Source organism: Oncorhynchus nerka, linkage group LG20, assembly GCF_034236695.1.
Source record: "Oncorhynchus nerka isolate Pitt River linkage group LG20, Oner_Uvic_2.0, whole genome shotgun sequence".
Taxonomy (NCBI): domain Eukaryota; kingdom Metazoa; phylum Chordata; class Actinopteri; order Salmoniformes; family Salmonidae; genus Oncorhynchus; species Oncorhynchus nerka.
In genome coordinates, this window is record NC_088415.1 from 36,479,134 (window position 1) to 36,500,656 (window position 21,523).

General features: G+C 44.2%; 1 protein-coding gene across 1 annotated transcript; it reads left to right on the forward strand.

Annotated features, from left to right (window-relative positions):
- Positions 1-576: 576 nt before the first annotated feature.
- On the forward strand, positions 577-3,534 carry LOC115101675 (thyrotropin-releasing hormone receptor). The gene is made up of 3 exons (XM_029621141.2): positions 577-669; positions 857-1,718; positions 2,243-3,534. The coding sequence occupies exons 2-3, from the start codon at positions 924-926 to the stop codon at positions 2,654-2,656; spliced, it is 1,209 nt and encodes a 402-aa protein (XP_029477001.2). The 5' UTR covers positions 577-669; positions 857-923; the 3' UTR covers positions 2,657-3,534.
- Positions 3,535-21,523: the final 17,989 nt, after the last annotated feature.

Genomic DNA, 21,523 nt, shown 5'->3' on the forward strand with positions numbered 1-21,523 from the left:
CATGGACAGCTCTGTCATAGTAGGGTTGGCGTAGCCTATTCTGATACGGTCCAAGTGGCTTATCCAAATGGTTTGAGAGAACGCCAGATTAGGTTGGCTGAAAGCTGAGGGGCTTCATTAACACGATCCTCAGAATCCAATGCATCCAACAGAATTAAAGCAGTGGTTAATTAAAGCAGTCTTCCCATAGGACCAAACCTAATTAGCCAGCCCAACGCAGTAGTGTTCTGTGATTTGTGGCCACCAAAGTAGCTAACATAAAAATCACTTTTTACTTTGCCTTACATGGTAAAAACAAGTGACATGCATTCCAGCATTTTTGGACCCATTGTGTCAACATAGTGGGTCATTAAATCTATGGCCATTGTTGGGACTAGACAAGGCTGAGTTGTAGTCTATTTTTGCTGCAATTTGCACTATGTTGTCAAATCAAATCAAATCACATTTTATTAGTCACATGCGCTGAATACAACCTTACAGTGATAGAGAGAGAGAGAGAGAAATATATATATATATATATATATATATATATATATATATATATATATATATATATCTTTCTCTCTCAGAGAGGGGTACAGCACCACTGAGAGGGCAACTAGTCATTTTACTATCTCTGTGGATATCAGATGGACTTGAGTTATGAAGCTCAGACCTTTCCAAACCATGGTAAGCTCCTTTTTTTGCAATCATTGCAATTGTTTGATAATAGCTATTTCATTTCAAATATCTTTGTCATCTCAGATGATAAATGACATAGTCATTGACTTATATTTGTATCTCATTTTGAAGGGAAAAAAATAACATGTATATATTCTGGGCAATTTTAGAATAATTTGTATCTATATTTTTTCAGGATTTTTGTCAACTGTTCCACCTCAAGGCAAATTAAAGCAGAAGAAAGGTGCCAACAGTAAAACACCATGGAGAATACTACTGACACCTCTCAAGATGTCTTAAATTTCACACAGAGTGAAGTTCTAATCAGTATGCCACAGAACTCAATTGAAGTGCAAGTTATAACAATTGTTCTCGCACTTCTAATATGCGGAGTTGGGATAGCGGGGAATATAATGGTGGTGTTGGTTGTGCTGCGCACCAAACACATGATGACCCCTACTAACTGTTATCTTGTCAGTCTGGCTATTGCGGACCTTGTCGTCCTTCTAGCGGCAGGTTTACCTAATATTTCTGAAGTAGTCGACTCTTGGATATACGGTTACGCTGGGTGCCTTTGCATCACATACCTGCAATATCTGGGTATTAATGTATCATCCTGCTCCATCACAGCCTTCACCATTGAGCGTTACATTGCTATCTGCCACTCCATCAAGGCGCAATTTATTTGCACCGTGTCTCGGGCGAAGAGGATCATTGCCTGTGTGTGGATTTTCACCTCGCTGCACTGCACAATGTGGTTCTTTTTAGTGGACACGAACGAAACCGTCTACGCCGATGGGGTGGTGGTCAGCTGTGGCTACCGTGTCTCAAGAAACCTCTACATGCCAATTTACTTTCTAGACTTTACTTTGTTTTACGTCATCCCTCTCATTGTGGCTACTGTACTGTACGGTCTTATCGCAAAGGTTTTATTTATGAGCCCCTTGCCAACCAATCTCAACGACAGAAGTGAAGGTTCTATACACCAGGGGCGATCCACCAGCAACGTGAAGGTGTCGTGCAAATCGAACAAGGGTGCAGTGACGTCAAGAAAACAGGTAAGCTACATTTTGTGAATTATTGTGGAAAATAGTAATCAAAGGCTTTTAAATTGACAAAATACAAAATGTGTTCAAATAATAATTTAGGCTACAATATACAAAATAATTCCACTTTGAAAGTTCATCAATATAGTGTGTAGTTCATGTACACAATGCAGGCTAGTGCATAGTTCATCAATGTAGTGTGTAGTTTATCTACACAATGCAGGCTAGTGCATAGTTCATCAATGTAGTGTAGAAGATACAGCAGCAGAGGCCCATAGTAATGGTTTCAAAGTTCATAACATCCTGTTATTATCACCTTATGTTAATTATAGCTTTGTTTACCATCATTAGACTGTTCAACTCTACGCCAGTTTTGTCTTTGCAATTTGAAATGTAGTCCTAAAGTCCTTTCATCAGTCAAACAAATAACCAGAAACATTTGAGTCAATTATTATGACACTGTAGTAACATTTACAGTATTATGAAGAACCTGAATATTTTAACACCATTTTTTCTAACCCCCCCCCATAATTTAGGTTACAAAGATGCTAGCAGTGGTGGTGATTCTTTTCGCCTTGCTCTGGATGCCATACCGGACACTGGTGGTGGTCAACTCTTTCATGGACCCACCCTACCTCAACACGTGGTTCTTGCTCTTCTGCCGCATGTGCATCTACGTCAACAGCGCCATCAACCCTATCATCTACAACCTCATGTCTCAGAAGTTCCGGGCCGCCTTCAAAAAGCTTTGCAAGTGCAAGAGCCAAGACCCAGAGAAAGTTACCAAGTACAGTGTGCCAGTGTATTACAGTGTCGTGAAGGACTCTTCCCGTGAGAGCCATGAGCAGACAGAGCAGGAGGATGTCAGCAGCTTTGGTAACACTAGTGTTAAGAGTGTCAACTTCACAGATGACTGTGGGGACACCGGCACTATGTTCAGCATTGCCTGACAGAAGGACAAAATTGAGAGCAGTTCTTTGTGTAAAATTAGGTTTTATAAAGGCCATGTGCGTAGGGTCACCATTAATGTGATGTACAGTATTTTTACCATATGTGTCAAAGGTCAGTACTAATGTACTTTTTTCTTGTACATACACTTTGTCATTTACTGTTGAAATGTATTGACCATCTGCTATAGTTTACATTCTTATACCACAGCCCAAACCTACAGTATATCACCTAATATTTAGGTAGAGAGTTTCTAGTTAAAAACCCATTGTCTGCTTGTTAAAAGACATTCAGTCAACCAAACAATCTAAAATATTGGCTGTAGAACTCATGAGGGTTGGAGACTATCCTGGTATTAATCTTTGCATTTGAATCAGAAACTCATTCAAACTTAGAGCAGCAGGTGGATGGACTAGTTAAGTCAATCAATAACAATAATTCATCATTGAAGATCCAGGTAGAAACATAAACAACAGGACTGCAGCCTCTGAGTTGTGGACTCCTGTCATTTACAAGAAGTAAAGGCTTGAATGTCACATGACTAATATCATCAAAACACCTTCATGCAGGTTGTGGGTTTGTTGGTTTGTTTGACATTTTCTTGTTGGCCTCTTGAACCCTCTGAAACTATTGCGCTCATCACACTGTACAGTATCTGTTCTGGTCTATGTACGTTGAAGCATGTAAATCCTGTTGTAAAATGTGACAGTGTGGAAGATGGAATGTTTTATTAATATATTGCATATAGCTTTTTTACATTTTCAAATACAGCACTTTCTCATACCGGTTATAACAATGTCTATAACAGTCATGGCTTTTTGGGGACTTGATTTTTGTGATTAATTTGAGCAATTCATTGAATTAAAGGTGACCAACCATCATGCTTTTGTCCAATATTTGTAGAAGAGCGAGCAGGCAAGTTAAGTAATGGAAACTGGGAGGCAACTGGCCTGATTGTTAATACAATCTGAAACTCAAACATTCAAAAACTGTATGGACTGCAGTGGAAATATCCAGCTTTACATTGGCATGTACATCAAATTGTTTTCAAAACATCCCAGTTGATTACTAGTTCCATACACTGCCTGTCAGTTTGAGATCCTGTAGGAAATGAACACAAGTCAAGTTTGACATCCATCAATTTCAGCACCACCCCAGTGAACAGCGCCAACAACACACTGCTCAAATCTTTGGCTGCAATCACTGAAATTTAGGCTATTTCAGGCCTATAAAAATGTATTAGATTGCTGTTCTTTTTCTCTACTGTCTTTTAGTTATTTCCCTCTATAATTTGTGCTTGTTTGATTTCCCACCAAGATGTTAAAACGTCTTTTATAGTTTTGCATTCAAATTGGCCCATTTGGAAGAAAAATATATTTAAAGGCTTAGACAAACACTCTATTCAATACTTTTTTTTCAAATTCCAGTTCATTAATTTCCCTGTAACATTTTCCTTGAAAGCATACATTTATCAGCTAAACATTCCCTTTCAGTTTGCATGGTGACGACCCCCCCCCTCCCCCTTCAACAGTGTCAGTTGGTTTGACAGTAATGTTGTGCTTGGTAAATAGTGGTTCTATACTGGGGACCTGCCAGGTCCCAGATTTTTACGCAGCTCTGCTCTGCTTCAGATGCTTGCCAAGTTACAGCAACATTGTCTTATCACACAGCCTCAGTGATGATCATAGACAGTCATAAACAATGGAGGATTATCCATACTACAACAAACATCCATTTACATTGCGTTCCGCTGAACCTAATTAGTGTTTATGGTTATGTCCACCCCATCCTGTTCATAAAAATAAAATACAAATCTGCCTTAAGATATTTTTTTCTCAGGATTCTGGTTATGGGGTGAAGAGATTTCTTCCAATCTTTCAAACATTATGAGAGCCATTCCTTTCTCATCAAGCTCTACATTTAAAGCCAGAGAGGGGTCATTCTTACTGTTCATTATCTCTTTTAACCCCCCCTGTGCTATGAGCTTCTTTCTCTGAAACCAAGATAACTGCTTCAAGGTTTTAGCAGCCTTTCTGCACAATCAAATTTAGTATGCTTCACACTGGGGGGGAGGAGTTCAGCTGAATTTTAAGAGGTTTCTAGGGACATAGTTTTTTTCGAAACATTTGCATCAGATAAGATTAGCTACACAGTTCACATTTATGAATTTTACTCTAAATTGCCTGCAGCGACTAAAATAGAAAGAATGGAATGAAAAGGGAGGCATTCTGACTGCAAGAGGTTTGAGTCTCAAACTTTTAGACTTTACTGTAGACTGTTTTTTCACATACCGCAATATAATGTGGGTAGTGCATCCTTTATCCAAACTGATATGAACATGTTATTTTGATGGATGGTGTCTATTCCCGAGGAATCATATTATTTTAATATTGATGGCGGGGTAGACACTCATACCCAGCCATGGCCATGCATAACCTGTGCACCACACCATTAAGACGGTATGTGTGTTGTAAGACTACTAATGCAGTTATACAAAGCCGCTCTGACAACAAGGCACTCTTCTGCGCCATGCTTTTCACATGTAGCCTACTAAGCCTCATTATGATAGGGATGGAAGTAATTCATCCACCTCTTGCCCCTCAAGGGTGTCTGCCTCCTCACTATTAGGATTCAAACCAGCACAATCAAAGGCTCAGCAGAGACAGACAATAGCCATTCTGTATGGAGAGGTGAATCATATCTGTTTTGGTTTTCAGGATGTCTATTATGCAGCACTGAAGAGTCCACTCAAATGGTCTCTTTTTATTTTTTCATTTCATGGTTATTAATCCTCTTCCCTGTCTGAATATGAATTATGCATTGCCTGGAATATCATGTACTGAGGTAACACTGAGAAACAAGCCATCATTCAGGCGTCTATGTCTGTTCCTGCTCATGTCCGACAGTTAAACCTTATGTATTTTATCACCCTGTTTCTAACAGGGCATAGTTTTCAGTGTTGTCTACAGTTTCTTTGAATTAATCCCTGTGTGGACCGTATGTACAGTATACTATAGGTTGCATTTTCCTGAGAAGCATACAAGGATGAAAAATAGCTAGAAGAAGGCTGAGAGGAAGAAAGGTGAGGAGGATGAGGAGAAGCAGACAGTATAGGATAATTGCAAAGTATATGTTGATTTATTTATTTGAATATAGAGGTTTATATTTCAGACATTTATTGGACATTAACAACAAAGAGGAAAGAAACCCAAAGGCGTGTACTTCATATTTGGGCAATCAAACACACCAGACATAATAAAGTCTGTGAGAGTACCCATTGTAGTCTCAATAATAGAGCACCTATTGTAGTCTCAATAATAGAGCACCCATGTAGTCTCAATAATAGAGCACCCATTGTAGTCTCCATCATTTTTATCAAGGATACTGCAATGGCCATTTTGATGGCAATCAGAATGAATTTCTTCAGCAAAGACAATATCAAAGAAATTAAAGAGTCTAAGCACATTGAATTAGTTTTAGATCTCTTTTCAGTATGCTCTGAGGCTTTAATAAACAGAGGTAAGGAGGGGGAGGTGGCAGATCATTTTGTTAGCTTTAATCTATGCTTCTAAGTCCAATTAAAATGGTTTTCAGGGTAGAACAAGATAAACACATTTTAACACTAGCAGTCTACCGAACCGTTTTATAACATAATGTTTGAGTTCATTGGATGAAAGTTCAGAAGGCATATTCAGGATTGTTTACTGCCAGTTCCAGAACTATAACCAGTCAAGCAGCAGTTTAAAAGCAGCCTTCCATGGCACAAACGTCATTGGCTCAGAGAGAACTGAAGCGTATATGTGTTTCCTGCAGAAACAAACAGGGACATGCCTAAGTCGATAGATATTGACTAAGTTGGCCAAATAATTCCTTCCGTTCCGTATTGAATAACAGAAGGGGTTTTCAGACAAGGCTGGCCAACAGACTGGTACAGGTGACCTATTCAGTAAAGTAACAGTGTGTGTGGCTTGGGTGATCTGTCTACACTTTCTCCCTAAGCATGTGGCTCACAGGTTGCCTCTTTCTATCAATCATAGAGCAAATTACACACCAGTCCTGGAGGAAACTACGTGTCATCCATCTTATTAATATTTCGGCCATGTGTTGGCATTGTCACCCAGATTTACTGAGCAACAGTCACATTCTGTCAGTGCCGGGATGGTAGTTTGACCATATTAATCTGGACCACATGTTTCAGGCTGTGTTCAGCCACTTGGGAGATGAAAGGATTTCAAAAGCGTAACACAATTCAAGTAGTAAGCTACAGTGAACAGCAGGAAACATACTTTCATTCAATGCCAGTAGGAAGAACATTTCCCTGTGAACAGGGCTACGATGTCCTTACAGTATTTAAATCAGTATCAATTTCTCTCCCACACATCTACATCTATTTTGAGAAGCCCTGATGTTCACTAACAACAAAACCAACCATATAACCCGACATGAAAAGGTCAGGGTACAGTGTGATGGCCACACATTTAATCAGAAATGTTTCCTATGCGTTTATGACTTTGACTTGAAAGCATCAGACAGCTATTATGGCATTTGCTCTTCTGCAAATGGATGGACATATGAAAAGATTCATGTTTTTATCCCATCTCCTCATGGTGACTGACAGTGTCTATAATTGTCCTAACTTGGGTTTACGTAGTATGAATGCAAACCCGGGAAAAAACATAGTTATCCACCTAACATTCAGAAAGATCAGCTGATTGATTAACAAAGCAATACTTGTGTTATCCCCAGATGATACCTTTTTATATTGTTTTCGCTGCATCTGACAGATGTCTTGTCATTTTTGATCTTGATGTCTCATGCTCTCTGGGGCAAAAAGCAGCTGAACACACCATCCCCTCAGTCACAAAGAAAGGAAATAAAGCATATTCTAGACTGAGCAGAGAGGACATATGACACTTTATATATTCCAATATGGCTAAGACATCTGCTTAAAACAATTACTGTGCAGCAAAAGGCAATTTCACAAAGACTAGTCTTCCGGGTTGGAGCGAGCGGTCGCATTCGCACTTCGGAGACACTGCTAGCTAGCCAACAGCTAGCCAACGTCCACCGAATAGAACTTCCTCACTCAACAACCCGGTCGCATTCCGCTTCGCTCCACAGGTAGTATCACATTTTCATTTCATTTCATTACAGTACAACGGTTTGATTTGTTTGATCGTAGCTAGCTACATAGCTAGCTACATAGCCGTCTTTGTATCAAAGATAATTGTGTAGTCTAGAGCGATTTTCTAGGTTAGCTAGCCAGCTATTGTCGTTCTTTTAACGCAACGTAACGTAATCAACACTGCTAGCTAGCCAGCTAGCCCCCGAATAGCAGCACTGTAGAAACTATCACACTCAACGGAACGACTTGATTAGTGTAGTGTCAACAACGCAGCCACTGCCAGCTAGCCTACAAAGTCAACAACGCAGCCACTGCCAGCTAGCCTACTTCAGCAGTACTGTATCATTTAATCATTTTAGTCAATAAGATTCTTGCTACGTAAGCTTAACTTTCTGAACATTCGAGACGTGTAGTCCACTTGTCATTCCAATCTCCTTTGCATTAGCGTAGCCTCTTCTGTAGCCTGTCAACTATGTGTCTGTCTATCCCTGTTCTCTCCTCTCTGCACAGACCATACAAACGCTCCACACCGCGTGGCCGCGGCCACCCTAATCTGGTGGTCCCAGCGCGCACGACCCACGTGGAGTTCCAGGTCTCCGGTAGCCTCTGGAACTGCCGATCTGCGGCCAACAAGGCAGAGTTCATCTCAGCCTATGCCTCCCTCCAGTCCCTCGACTTCTTGGCACTGACGGAAACATGGATCACCACAGATAACACTGCTACTCCTACTGCTCTCTCTTCGTCCGCCCACGTGTTCTCGCACACCCCGAGAGCTTCTGGTCAGCGGGGTGGTGGCACCGGGATCCTCATCTCTCCCAAGTGGTCATTCTCTCTTTCTCCCCTTACCCATCTGTCTATCGCCTCCTTTGAATTCCATGCTGTCACAGTTACCAGCCCTTTCAAGCTTAACATCCTTATCATTTATCGCCCTCCAGGTTCCCTCGGAGAGTTCATCAATGAGCTTGATGCCTTGATAAGCTCCTTTCCTGAGGACGGCTCACCTCTCACAGTTCTGGGCGACTTTAACCTCCCCACGTCTACCTTTGACTCATTCCTCTCTGCCTCCTTCTTTCCACTCCTCTCCTCTTTTGACCTCACCCTCTCACCTTCCCCCCTACTCACAAGGCAGGCAATACGCTCGACCTCATCTTTACTAGATGCTGTTCTTCCACTAACCTCATTGCAACTCCCCTCCAAGTCTCCGACCACTACCTTGTATCCTTTTCCCTCTCGCTCTCATCCAACACTTCCCACACTGCCCCTACTCGGATGGTATCGCGCCGTCCCAACCTTCGCTCTCTCTCCCCCGCTACTCTCTCCTCTTCCATCCTATCATCTCTTCCCTCTGCTCAAACCTTCTCCAACCTATCTCCTGATTCTGACTCCTCAACCCTCCTCTCCTCCCTTTCTGCATCCTTTGACTCTCTATGTCCCCTATCCTCCAGGCCGGCTCGGTCCTCCCCTCCCGCTCCGTGGCTCGACGACTCATTGCGAGCTCACAGAACAGGGCTCCGGGCAGCCGAGCGGAAATGGAGGAAAACCGCCTCCCTGCGGACCTGGCATCCTTTCACTCCCTCCTCTCTACATTTTCCTCTTCCGTCTCTGCTGCTAAAGCCACTTTCTACCACTCTAAATTCCAAGCATCTGCCTCTAACCCTAGGAAGCTCTTTGCCACCTTCTCCTCCCTCCTGAATCCTCCTCCCCCTCCCCCTCCTCCCTCTCTGCAGATGACTTCGTCAACCATTTTGAAAAAGAAGGTTGACGACATCCGATCCTCGTTTGCTATGTCAAACGACACCGCTGGTTCTGCTCACACTGCCCTACCCTGTGCTCTGACCTCTTTCTCCCTCTCTCTCCAGATGAAATCTCGCGTCTTGTGACGGCCGGCCGCCCAACAACCTGCCCGCTTGACCCTATCCCCTCCTCTCTTCTCCAGACCATTTCCGGAGACCTTCTCCCTTACCTCACCTCGCTCATCAACTCATCCCTGACCGCTGGCTACGTCCCTTCCGTCTTCAAGAGAGCGAGAGTTGCACCCCTTCTGAAAAACCTACACTCGATCCCTCCGATGTCAACAACTACAGACCAGTATCCCTTCTTTCTTTTCTCTCCAAAACTCTTGAACGTGCCGTCCTTGGCCAGCTCTCCCGCTATCTCTCTCAGAATGACCTTCTTGATCCAAATCAGTCAGGTTTCAAGACTAGTCATTCAACTGAGACTGCTCTTCTCTGTATCACGGAGGCGCTCCGCACTGCTAAAGCTAACTCTCTCTCCTCTGCTCTCATCCTTCTAGACCTATCGGCTGCCTTCGATACTGTGAACCATCAGATCCTCCTCTCCACCCTCTCCGAGTTGGGCATCTCCGGCGCGGCCCACGCTTGGATTGCGTCCTACCTGACAGGTCGCTCCTACCAGGTGGCGTGGCGAGAATCTGTCTCCTCACCACGCGCTCTCACCACTGGCGTCCCCCAGGGCTCTGTTCTAGGCCCTCTCCTATTCTCGCTATACACCAAGTCACTTGGCTCTGTCATAACCTCACATGGTCTCTCCTATCATTGCTATGCAGACGACACACAATTAATCTTCTCCTTTCCCCTTCTGATGACCAGGTGGCGAATCGCATCTCTGCATGTCTGGCAGACATATCCGTGTGGATGACGGATCACCACCTCAAGCTGAACCTCGGCAAGACGGAGCTGCTCTTCCTCCCGGGAAGGACTGCCCGTTCCATGATCTCGCCATCACGGTTGACAACTCCATTGTGTCCTCCTCCCAGAGCGCTAAGAACCTTGGCGTGATCCTGGACAACACCCTGTCGTTCTCAACTAACATCAAGGCGGTGGCCCGTTCCTGTAGGTTCATGCTCTACAACATCCACAGAGTACGACCCTGCCTCACACAGGAAGCGGCGCAGGTCCTAATCCAGGCACTTGTCATCTCCCGTCTGGATTACTGCAACTCGCTGTTGGCTGGGCTCCCTGCCTGTGCCATTAAACCCCTACAACTCATCCAGAACGCCGCAGCCCGCCTGGTGTTCAACCTTCCCAAGTTCTCTCACGTCACCCCGCTCCTCCGCTCCCTCCACTGGCTTCCAGTTGAAGCTCGCATCCGCTACAAGACCATGGTGCTTGCCTACGGAGCTGTGAGGGGAACGGCACCTCAGTACCTCCAGGCTCTGATCAGGCCCTACACCCAAACAAGGGCACTGCGTTCATCCACCTCTGGCCTGCTCGCCTCCCTACCACTGAGGAAGTACAGTTCCCGCTCAGCCCAGTCAAAACTGTTCGCTGCTCTGGCCCCCCAATGGTGGAACAAACTCCCTCACGACGCCAGGACAGCGGAGTCAATCACCACCTTCCGGAGACACCTGAAACCCCACCTCTTTAAGGAATACCTAGGATAGGATAAATTAATCCTTCTCACCCCCCCCCCCCCTTAAAAGATTTAGATGCACTATTGTAAAGTGGCTGTTCCACTGGATGTCATAAGGTGAACGCACCAATTTGTAAGTCGCTCTGGATAAGAGCGTCTGCTAAATGACTTAAATGTAAATGTAAATGTAGTATGTGTCCTGCATAGAAGGCAGTCATAGAGCAATAGAAGTCCGCGGGAAACAGGGTTTTTACAGGAGACTTTCTTTCAGGCTCCACTCCCAGGATGATATTGCTGCTCACAGATGCGGTGTGATATATAGTTCAGCAGCACTTCACTGCAATGCAATATTCCCGAGGTGCTGCTGGTCTTTAAGACACTTGAAGTTGAATCCATAATGGATGGGCATTGCTCTTTTACCACGGAACATCGCAAGGGATCTTTTGGCGGGACACCTTGTTGATCCTTGTGGTGAATGACATTTCTATTCCATTTGTCTTTTGGACAATGGCTGAGTTTACACAGGCAGCTCCATTTTTTTTTCTCCCACTAATTGGTGTTTGCACATCAGATCTTTTTCAATTAGTGAATAAAATAATATTTGATTTAATATTTTGTAGTCATAAGCCATTCAAACTCTCTGTTAAGTATCCAAGAAAGATGAATATATTTGTATTCATGAGATCTCAAAGTGTTTACCCATACACGCAGAGCATTAATTTGCTAAGACTGGAATGTGGATAGAATCACAACATGTAAATCACCAGGCAGATGATCTTTCCCCCAGGTAAAGATGTCTGTAATCGTGTAGCAGCTATGGCTGGTCAGGTTTCTAATCAGGAAGGGCAAAAGAGTGCATGACTGATTTAGTTGTATTTAAAAATGACTTTGATATATCCACTAACACATTCCTTTGCCTGGAATCTCTTCTGTGCCGGTAATAAATCAAAGTAAAATGTATCCCTTTCTGTCCCATGCAGACAGTAGTCAGTATGGCCCTCTCAGGAAGCCACAACAATAGATTTGACCACATAATACAGCCTTGTATTTAGGAACATTTGTCATAACAGATTTATAATTACTCTTATGTCACTGTGGTTGATCACTAACAAATAATTTTCATTGTTTACTGGGAGTTTTGGCTGAGACAAGACAATGGGACAATGTTCAAACCAGAGATTCAGTCACCTCAGATGTCTTATAATGATATTCACAGACTGCATTTTCTTGTTTCCCCCGGGAATTTCAAGTTCTCCCGGGTTTTGTCAAAAAGAAGTGCAGATTTCAGGCATACAGTACAACTTCTAAGCTATTTTTGTAAGCCTTGGGTGACAAGGCTTCAGAACCTCAGAGATAGAACGTTCAGTCTGGAAATTGCTTCAAATCCACAGAACTGATGGACAAATTTAGTTCGTGAAAGAGGCATAAAATGCTAGATTATTTTAGGAAATGAATCATAGAAATAGATAGAACATCTACGCCAAAAGTATAATTGCAAGTGCAGACTTTGTAGACTTTGTGAAATTGCAATCCATCAAATTCATTTTAGACTTTGAAAGAGACTTTCAAATGAAGAGAGAGGATGTCCTGAAATGGACACGGTAAATTTGAGGCCGCAAAGGCTGTACAGATAAGAACTACACCAAAACACGTCCATTTTACTAGTAATTTATGTGGCCATTTTCTCGACACAAACCTTTGTTAGATCTTCCCCTGAGAAGGAAAAGAAAAACATCTATTCTCTATAACTAAGCCTTGCCTAGAGACAGAAAGGCCCACATGTCTTAACAACAGCTCAATAATATACCGTATTGTTCTTTTTCATACAAAGTCAAAGGCCGATAAAACAAATGGAGTTTACAGAGAGCCCAAGAGTATTGTTAGGTTGGGTTGCTGCTGCATGACAAACAATAGACACCTCAAACTTATCTAAACTGTTCAGCGATATCCTACATTGTTTGGTTGACATGCAGGAATCTTATGCTAGTATGGTGTAGGTCTACCCCTACATAGGGTATGTTATGGAAAACAATTTGATATACATGGGCCTATGACTTGGGCCTATGAATGTAACTTTCTACCACCCTCTATAATTAATTCTCATGAAAAACACAATGCTATGATTGAAAAGCACCTATTGTTTATTTTGGCATTATTGAAACTGCAGTTAAACATGTGCGTCTTGTATATTCTCCAAGTGATGCAACAAGTGGAACTCAATGTATTTTCTCGTGGATTACCCAAGGGTAGAATGAAGACGTGGTTTCTCCAGTGCTCAATATTGGAATGAATGGGAATTAAATAAATACCCAACAAGTTACAATATTCTCTTTGACACACAATATATTCACAAGAAAACACACACAGAAAGAATCTTAATAACATACTGTATCTGTCACGCCCTGGTCAAAGTATTTTGTGTTTATCTTTATTTATTTGGTCAGGCCAGGGTGTGGCATGGGTTTTTGTATGTGGTGTGTATGTATTGGGATTGTAGCTTAGTGGGGTGTTCTAGTTAAGTCTATGGCTGTCTGAAGTGGTTCTCAATCAGAGGCAGGTGTTTATCGTTGTCTCTGATTGCGAACCATATTTAGGAAGCCATATTCTTTGAGTGTTTTGTGGGTGATTGTCCTTTGTGTCCTTGTTTCTGTGTTAGTTTACACAAGTATAGGCTGTTTCGGTTTTCGGTACGTTCTTTGTTTTGTAGTGTTTATAATTGATTCGTGTTTTACGTTTGTTTATTAAACATGGATCGCAATCTACACGCTGCATTTTGGTCCGACTCTCCTTCACCACAAGAGAACCGTTACAGAATCACCCACCAACCAAGGACCAAGCGGCGTGGTAAACAGAGGCAGCAGCAACAGCAGCAGCAGGAGAAGTGACAGGTGCAGCAGGAGCAACAGCAGCAGCAGCAAAGGCAGCAGCAGGAGAAGCAACAGAGGCAGCAGCAGCAGTGGGAGAGGCTGCACTATTTGGATAAATGGACTTGGGAGGAGATCCTTGACGGGAAAGGACCCTGGGCAGAGCCAGGGGAATATTGCCGCCCCAAAGCCGAGCTGGAGGCAGCGAAAGCAGAGAGGCGGCATTATGAGTAGCTAGCAAGCCCGAGAGGCACCCCCAAAAAATTCTTGGGGGGGAGGCACAGGGAGAGTGTGGCAGAGTCAGGAGTCAGACCTGAGCCAACTCCCCCTGTTTACTGTAAGGAGCCATGGATGGAATTGGAGCTGTCGGCGAAGCTGAGTGCTGAGTCTGAGAGTGTTGAGGATGTATTGGACAGAGTAGAGAGAAAGCTGTTGGTTTGGCATTGTATGCACGGCATTCGCCCTGAGGAGCGTGTTAGCTGTCCGATGTCACCCGTGTCAGTTCCTCGTACTCAGCCTGAAACGTGTGTTGGAGTTCCGGGGGATTTGATGCCGGCTATACACACCAGGTCTCCATTACACCTTCACAACCCGGTGTGTCCTGTTCCTTGCACTCACCCGGAGGTGCGTGGCCCGGTACCACTAGTGCCAGCTCCCCGCACCAGGCTTCCTGTGCGTGTCCTCGGCCCAGTACCACCAGTGCCAGCACCACGCATCAGGCCTACAGTGCGTCCCGCCTGTCCAGCGCAGCCGGAGTCTCCCGCCTGTTCAGCGCTGCCAGAGCCTTCCTCTCCAGCGTTGCCGGAGATTCCTGTCTGCCCAGCACCGCCAGTGCCGCCAGTCTGCCCAGCGCCGCCAGTCTGCCCAGCGCCACCAGTCTGCCCAGCGCCGCAAGTGCCGCCAGTCTGCCCAGCGCCGCCAGTCTGCCCAGCGCCGCCAGTCTGCCCAGTGCCGCCAGTGCCGCCAGTCTGCCCAGTACCGCCAGTCTGCCCAGCGCTGCCAGAGCCTTTCGCCTCTCCAGCGCTGCCGGAGTCTCCCGCCTATCTAGCGCTGCCAGAGCCTTTCTCCTCTACAGCGCTGCTGGAGTCTCCCGCCTGTTCAGCGCTGCCAGAGCCTTCCTCCTCTACAGCGCTGCTGGAGTCTCCTGCCTGTTCAGCGCAGCCAGAGCTGCCAGCCTGCATGGAGCAGCCAGAGCTGCCAGCCTGCATGGAGCAGCCAGAGCTGCCAGCCTGCATGGAGCAGCCAGAGCTTCCAGTCTGCATGAAGCAGCCAGAGCTGCCAGTCTGCATGAAGCAGCCAGAGCTGCCAGTCTGCATGAAGCTGCCTGTTCAGCGCAGCCAGAGCTGCCAGCCTGCATGGAGCAGCCAGAGCTGCCAGCCTGCATGGAGCAGCCAGAGCTGCCAGTCTGCATGGAGCAGCCAGAGCTTCCAGTCTGCATGAAGCAGCCAGAGCTGCCAGTCTGCATGAAGCAGCCAGAGCTGCCAGTCTGCATGAAGCTGCCAGTCTGCATGGAGCAGCCAGAGCTGTCAGTCTGCAAGGAGCTGCCAGTCTGCACGGAGCTGCCAGTCTGCACGGAGCTGCCAGTCTGCACGGAGCTGCCAGTCTGCACGGAGCTGCCAGTCTGCACGGAGCTGCCAGTCTGCAAGGAGCTGCCAGTCTGCACAGAGCTGCCAGTCTGTAAGAAGCCGCCAGAGTTGTCAGCCTATATGGAGCAGCCAGAGCCGCCAGTCAGCGTGGAGCAGCCAGAGCCGCCAGTCAGCATGGAGCAGCCAGATCCGTCAGTCTGCCAGGATCTGCCAGTCAGCCAGACTCTTCCAGATCTGCCAGTCAGCCAGACTCTTCCAGATCTGCCAGTCAGCCAGACTCTTCCAGATCTGCCAGTCTGCCAGTCAGCCAGACTCTTCCAGATCTGCCAGTCAGCCAGACTCTTCCAGATCCGCCAGTCAGCCAGACTCTTCCAGATCCGCCAGTCAGCCAGACTCTTCCAGATCCGCCAGTCAGCCAGACTCTTCCAGATCCGCTCAGTCAGACTCTTCCAGACTCTTCCAGATCCACCAGTCAACCAGACTCTTCCAGATCCAGTCCAGACTCTTCCAGATCCGCCAGTCAGCCGGGATCTGCCAGAACCGCCAGTCGGCCAGGATCCGCCAGTCAGCCAGGATCTGCCAGATCTGCCAGTCAGCCAGACTCTTCCAGATCTGCCAGTCTGCCAGTCAGCCAGACTCTTCCAGATCTGCCAGTCAGCCAGACTCTTCCAGATCCGCCAGTCAGCCAGACTCTTCCAGATCCGCCAGTCAGCCAGACTCTTCCAGATCCGCCAGTCAGCCAGACTCTTCCAGATCCGCCAGTCAGCCAGACTCTTCCAGATCCGCCAGTCAGCCAGACTCTTCCAGATCCGCCAGTCAACCAGACTCTTCCAGATCCGCCAGTCAGCCGGGATCTGCCAGAACCGCCAGTCGGCCAGGATCCGCCAGTCGGCCAGGATCCGCCAGGATCCGCCAGTGAGCCATGATCCGCCAGTCAGCCAGGATCTGCCGAAACCACCAGCCAGCCAGGATCTGGTAGATCCATCAACCTGCCTGAGCTTCCTCTCACTCTTGAGCGTCCTCTCAGTCCCGAGCTTCCCCTTAATCCCGAGCTTCCCCTCAGTCCCGAGCTTCCCGAGCTTCCCCTCAGTCCCGAGCTTCCCCTCAGTCCCGATCTGCTCCTCAGTCCAGTGGGGTTCTGGGTGAGGACTACTAGGCCATGGTCGGCGGCGAGGGTAGACTATCCAGGGACGCGAGGAGGAGGGACTAAGACATTGATTGAGTGGTGTCCACGTTGTCTCTGATTGGGAACCATATTTAGGCAGCCATATTCTTTGAGTGTTTCGTGGGTGATTGTCCTTAGTGTCCTTGTTCCTGTCTCTGTGTTAGTTTACACAAGTATAGGCTGTTTCAGTTTTCGTTACGTTCATTACGTTCTTTGTTTTGTAGTGTTTATAATTGATTCGTGTTTTACGTTTGTTTATTAAACATGGATCGCAATCTACACGCTGCATTTTGGTCCGACTCTCCTTCACCACAAGAGAACCGGTACAGTATCATACGGACACTGTTCACTCCATAAAAATCTTATTTACATACAGTATCATACGGACACTGTTCACTCCATAAAAATGATCATCCCAGATCTTCCTCGTACCTCTAGGGATTCCACTCTCCACAGGTTCTGTCAACAACAACAAAAGGTGCAGATTCTGCGCCTACAGTGTGTACAACTAATATGCTTTATCTAGCTCACAAACATTGGCTAGATGAGACATCTGAAACATCCGACTGATTGTATTCTCTGTTGACTATGCCCATGCCACAACCATTTTAAATGAATGGAGTCAAATACCACCGTTCCTGGCTGGACCACTGAAGTGAAAAACACCTTTCATTTATGGAGGGTAAATGGTCAGTCATAATCAATACACTTTCAGAATTCCAATCAGCAGTGCCATAAAGAACCCCACGTAGAAAGCTCTTGAGAAATGATTAACCTTCTGGTTTGATATGTCTGTGAGCAACAGTGCCTGTAAGTATAAAATATACACCCCCCACGTATTTATTTGGACAGTGAAGCTAAAACTTTTCATTTGGCTCTATACTCCAGCATTTTGGATTTGAGATCAAATGTTTCATATGAAGCGACAGTTCAGAATGTCACCTTTAATTTGAGGGTATTTTCATACATATCTTTTTTTACCGTTTAAAAAGGAAAGCACTTTATGTATCTAGTGCCCCATTTGAAGGTGTCATAAGTATTTGGACAAATTCACTTATATGTGTTTTAAAGAAGTCCAAAATATAGTATTTGGTCCCATATTCCTAGCACGCAATGACTACATCGAGCTTGGGACTCGACATGCTTGGATGCATTTGCACTTTGTTTTGATTGTGTTTTGCACAATAGAAATTAATGGTAAATAATGTATTGTGTCATTTTGGAGTAACTTTTATAGTGTTTTTGAACAATTCTTGATGAATGTGGATGCTACCATGATTACAGATAATCGTGAATAATGATGAGTAAGAAAGTTAGAGGCATAAATAACATACCCCCCCAAACATTGCATGTTTTGGGGACATTTTTATTTATTTTACTAGGCAAGTCAGTTAAGAACAAATTCTTATTTTCAATGACGGCCTAGGAACAGTGGGTTAACTGCCTGTTCAGGGTCAGAACGACAGATTTGTACCTTGTCAGCTCGGGGGTTTGAACTTGCAACTTTCCGGTTACTAATCCAACGCTCGAACCACTAAGCTACCCTGCCAGCACGATCTTTGTGCATCTGTAACTTTCTCACTCATCATTATTGGGCAATTCCTTAATGATTATCAGTAATCATGGTAACATCCACATTAATTTAGAAGTGTTCAGAAACATTTTGCTGCATGTGATGTGATCATATTTGACATGGATTAGAGGGCAGAAATAGCAAGTAGGGACAAATATCAAAATCAGTGGTGTTAAGTAAAAAATACTTTCAAGTATTACTTAAGTAGTTTTTGGGGGTGTCTGTACTTTACTTTACTATTTATATTTTTGCCAACTTTTACTTCACTACATTCCTAAAGAAAATAAATTTTCCCTGATACACAAAAGTACTCATTACATTTTGACAGGAAAATGGTCCAATTCACACATCAACATCTCTGGTCATCCCTACTGCCTCTGATCTGGCGGACTCACTAAACACAAATGCTTCCTTTGCAAATTATGTCTGAGTGTTGGAGTGTGCCCCTAGCTATCCGCCCATTAAAAAATAAAATCTAAATTGTGCAGTCTGGTTTGCTTAATATAAGGAATTTGAAATGGTTTATACTTTACTTTGACTTTTGATACTTAAGTGTAGTTCTGTCCTTGAGCTGTTCTTGTCTATTGATGTTCTGTATTATGTCGTGTTTGATATTTTGTGTGGACTCCAGGAAGAGCAGCTGCTGCTTTTGCAACAGCTAATGGGGATCCTAATACAATACAACAACTACCTCGTCAGCACATAGATTGTGGCGTCAGCATAATCTCAAAACCATAGCTTTGTCATGACTCTCTCTCTTTGGTGAGGATCAAAGGTGCCAGATCAGCTTTGCAAATGGCTGACAGATAGCTAGACCACCCCTCACAGGAGAGGAAAGGGGGTGAGTTGGGACAGTTTTATGACTCTTAACACCTGGTCATAAATAGTTTGCAACAGACGACTCTTTCTTTCACTGCAGTATTGGGAAATAAATCTCCTTTTGTTACAGAGAGACTATTGCCGCCAAAACCCTTTTCTCCAAGAGAATGAACTTTGCAACAATATTCGTAAGATAGGAATGTTAAGAATGGTCCGTGGGGATCCGTGGGGATCATCAAGAATAATCACCATCAGACCAGTACATTGCCGTGTTACTACTGGCGTGTAAAGTGGTCGGGAGCTGAACCCTGAATAATCAACCATTGAGACCATGCAGACAGATGGTGTGAGCCGGACGTTACGAATGGTTAAAGATCAGGAAGCGTGGAGCGGTGGCTACAAATTGAAATGGTTAGAAACTATGAAACACTCAACACGAGTGAAAAAGATAAAGACTAGACCAGAACATTTACAGTTTAGAGCTGTGCATGTAAAAGTGGTCCTAGAATTTGACTAAAGACACGAGGGGGGAAGGAAGACTTCCCATCTGAGACAACCGTTGGTGCATCTGAAGTACTTGTTCAAACAAACACTTCACTACCAGAGAAGCTCTACAACTAAGAAGTACATTGTGACCTCTGGTGGACAACCAGAGCCTTACATGGAGCCACTCCCCATAGACGGATCGATTGGTTTCAACAGAGAAATGACAGAGAAAGACATCTAAGCGTAAATATATACATTCCATTTCTTATCCGAATGAGTGGAGGTTCATGTGCAAAGTATTACTATTCCTTTGAGCGTAGGTTCTGAATGTATCCAAGTGTTCCCTCTTTGTCTCTCCCTCTCTTTACCTACCCCTCCCTCTCCATATGTATAACCAGCCATCATATATTGTCAATCCACTAGGGTTCTTTTATCTCATGTATTTGGTATTTGGTATTTTATTAGGATTCCCATTAGCTGTTGCAAAAGCAGCAGCTACTCTTGCTGGGTTCCACACCAAACATGAAATTTAACACAACATGACATAATACAGAACATCAAGACAAGAACAGCTCAAGGACAGAACTACATTAAAACATAGGCACATATAGCCTACATATCAATGCATACACACAAACTATCTAGGTCAAATAGGGGAGAGGTGTTGTGCCGTGAGGTGTTGCTTTATCTGTTTTTGTTAAACCAGGTTTGCTGTTTATTTGAGCAATATGAGACGGAAGGAAGTTCCATGCAATAAAGGCTCTATATAATACTGTATGATTTCTTGAATTTGTTCTGGATTTGGGGACTTTGAAAAGACCCCTGGTGGCATGTCTGGTGGGATAAGTGTGTGTGCCAGAGCTGTGTGTAAGTTGACTATGTAAACAATTTGGGATTTCCAACACATTAATGTATCTTATAAAAAGAAGAAGTGATGCAGTCTTGTCTCTCAACTCTTAGCCAAGAGAGTCTGGCATGCATAGTATTTATATCAGACCTCTGATTACAATCAAGAGCAAAACGTGCCTCTGTTCTGGTGTGTATGTGTATTCTGTGTTATTATTATTCTGTGTTTGCATATATATTTGGTGTTATTATTTAGTTAGTTGGTAAATAAATGATTAAATCAATTAGTGTAGTACTGAATATTCAGAAAGGCTGGGGTTCAGAATGAGACTGATGGGGTAATGATTATTAATAAGTGACTGTTATTGATGTATCATTTATTGATGTATCTTCGAGTTTCATTTGGGAGATGGTAACTTGTTAAACAACTTATTCCGTGGTGCCCCAAATTCCTAATGAGTTAATTGTCATATGATCCATTTAATCATAAGTAACAATTAAACATAGTTAGTTGATAAAATAAATAACAGTCATCAGATTAATGATAGTCACGTCACGACAGCTTTCTATATACCCCATAAGCCTCATATAACTCCATGATGGGGTTTCACTACATGTGATTTATGATGAGTAGTGAAATATAGGTGGTGCAACAAGGACAGTCAGTGATTCCCACTTTGCCAGCAGGTTAGAGTTATTCAGTCAGATTAATCTCCACAGTGTCGGTATCAACCCTCTGAGGAGACTTCCCTTGGTTGTCTTTTAAACCCAATATCCTTATGCTGTGCATTCCTTTTGGGGGAAATAGATGAGTCTTATACATTTCATGATAGCCTTCACAGTTCTCTTTAAGGAGCATCAAGAGGCCGTCTTTTAAAGATGTGTCTAGAATCATAACTTTTCTAACTATCAATTGGGAAAGGTTGGCTCTAGTATATGCTTATTCTGTTACAAACCTAGAACGTACATCTCCCTTTGTCAGATGTTTTAGGTTATTTATTCAATCTCGCCAGCTCTGATTATTCAATCCGGT

What these genes read in the sequence shown, in the direction of transcription:
- LOC115101675 (XM_029621141.2), top strand. Translation starts at nt 924, where the DNA reads ATGGAGAATACTACTGACACCTCTCAAGATGTCTTAAATTTCACACAG. An exon ending in CAGTGACGTCAAGAAAACAG is followed by an intron (nt 1,719 to 2,242) that starts GTAAGCTACATT and finishes CCCATAATTTAG; the next exon opens with GTTACAAAGATGCTAGCAGT.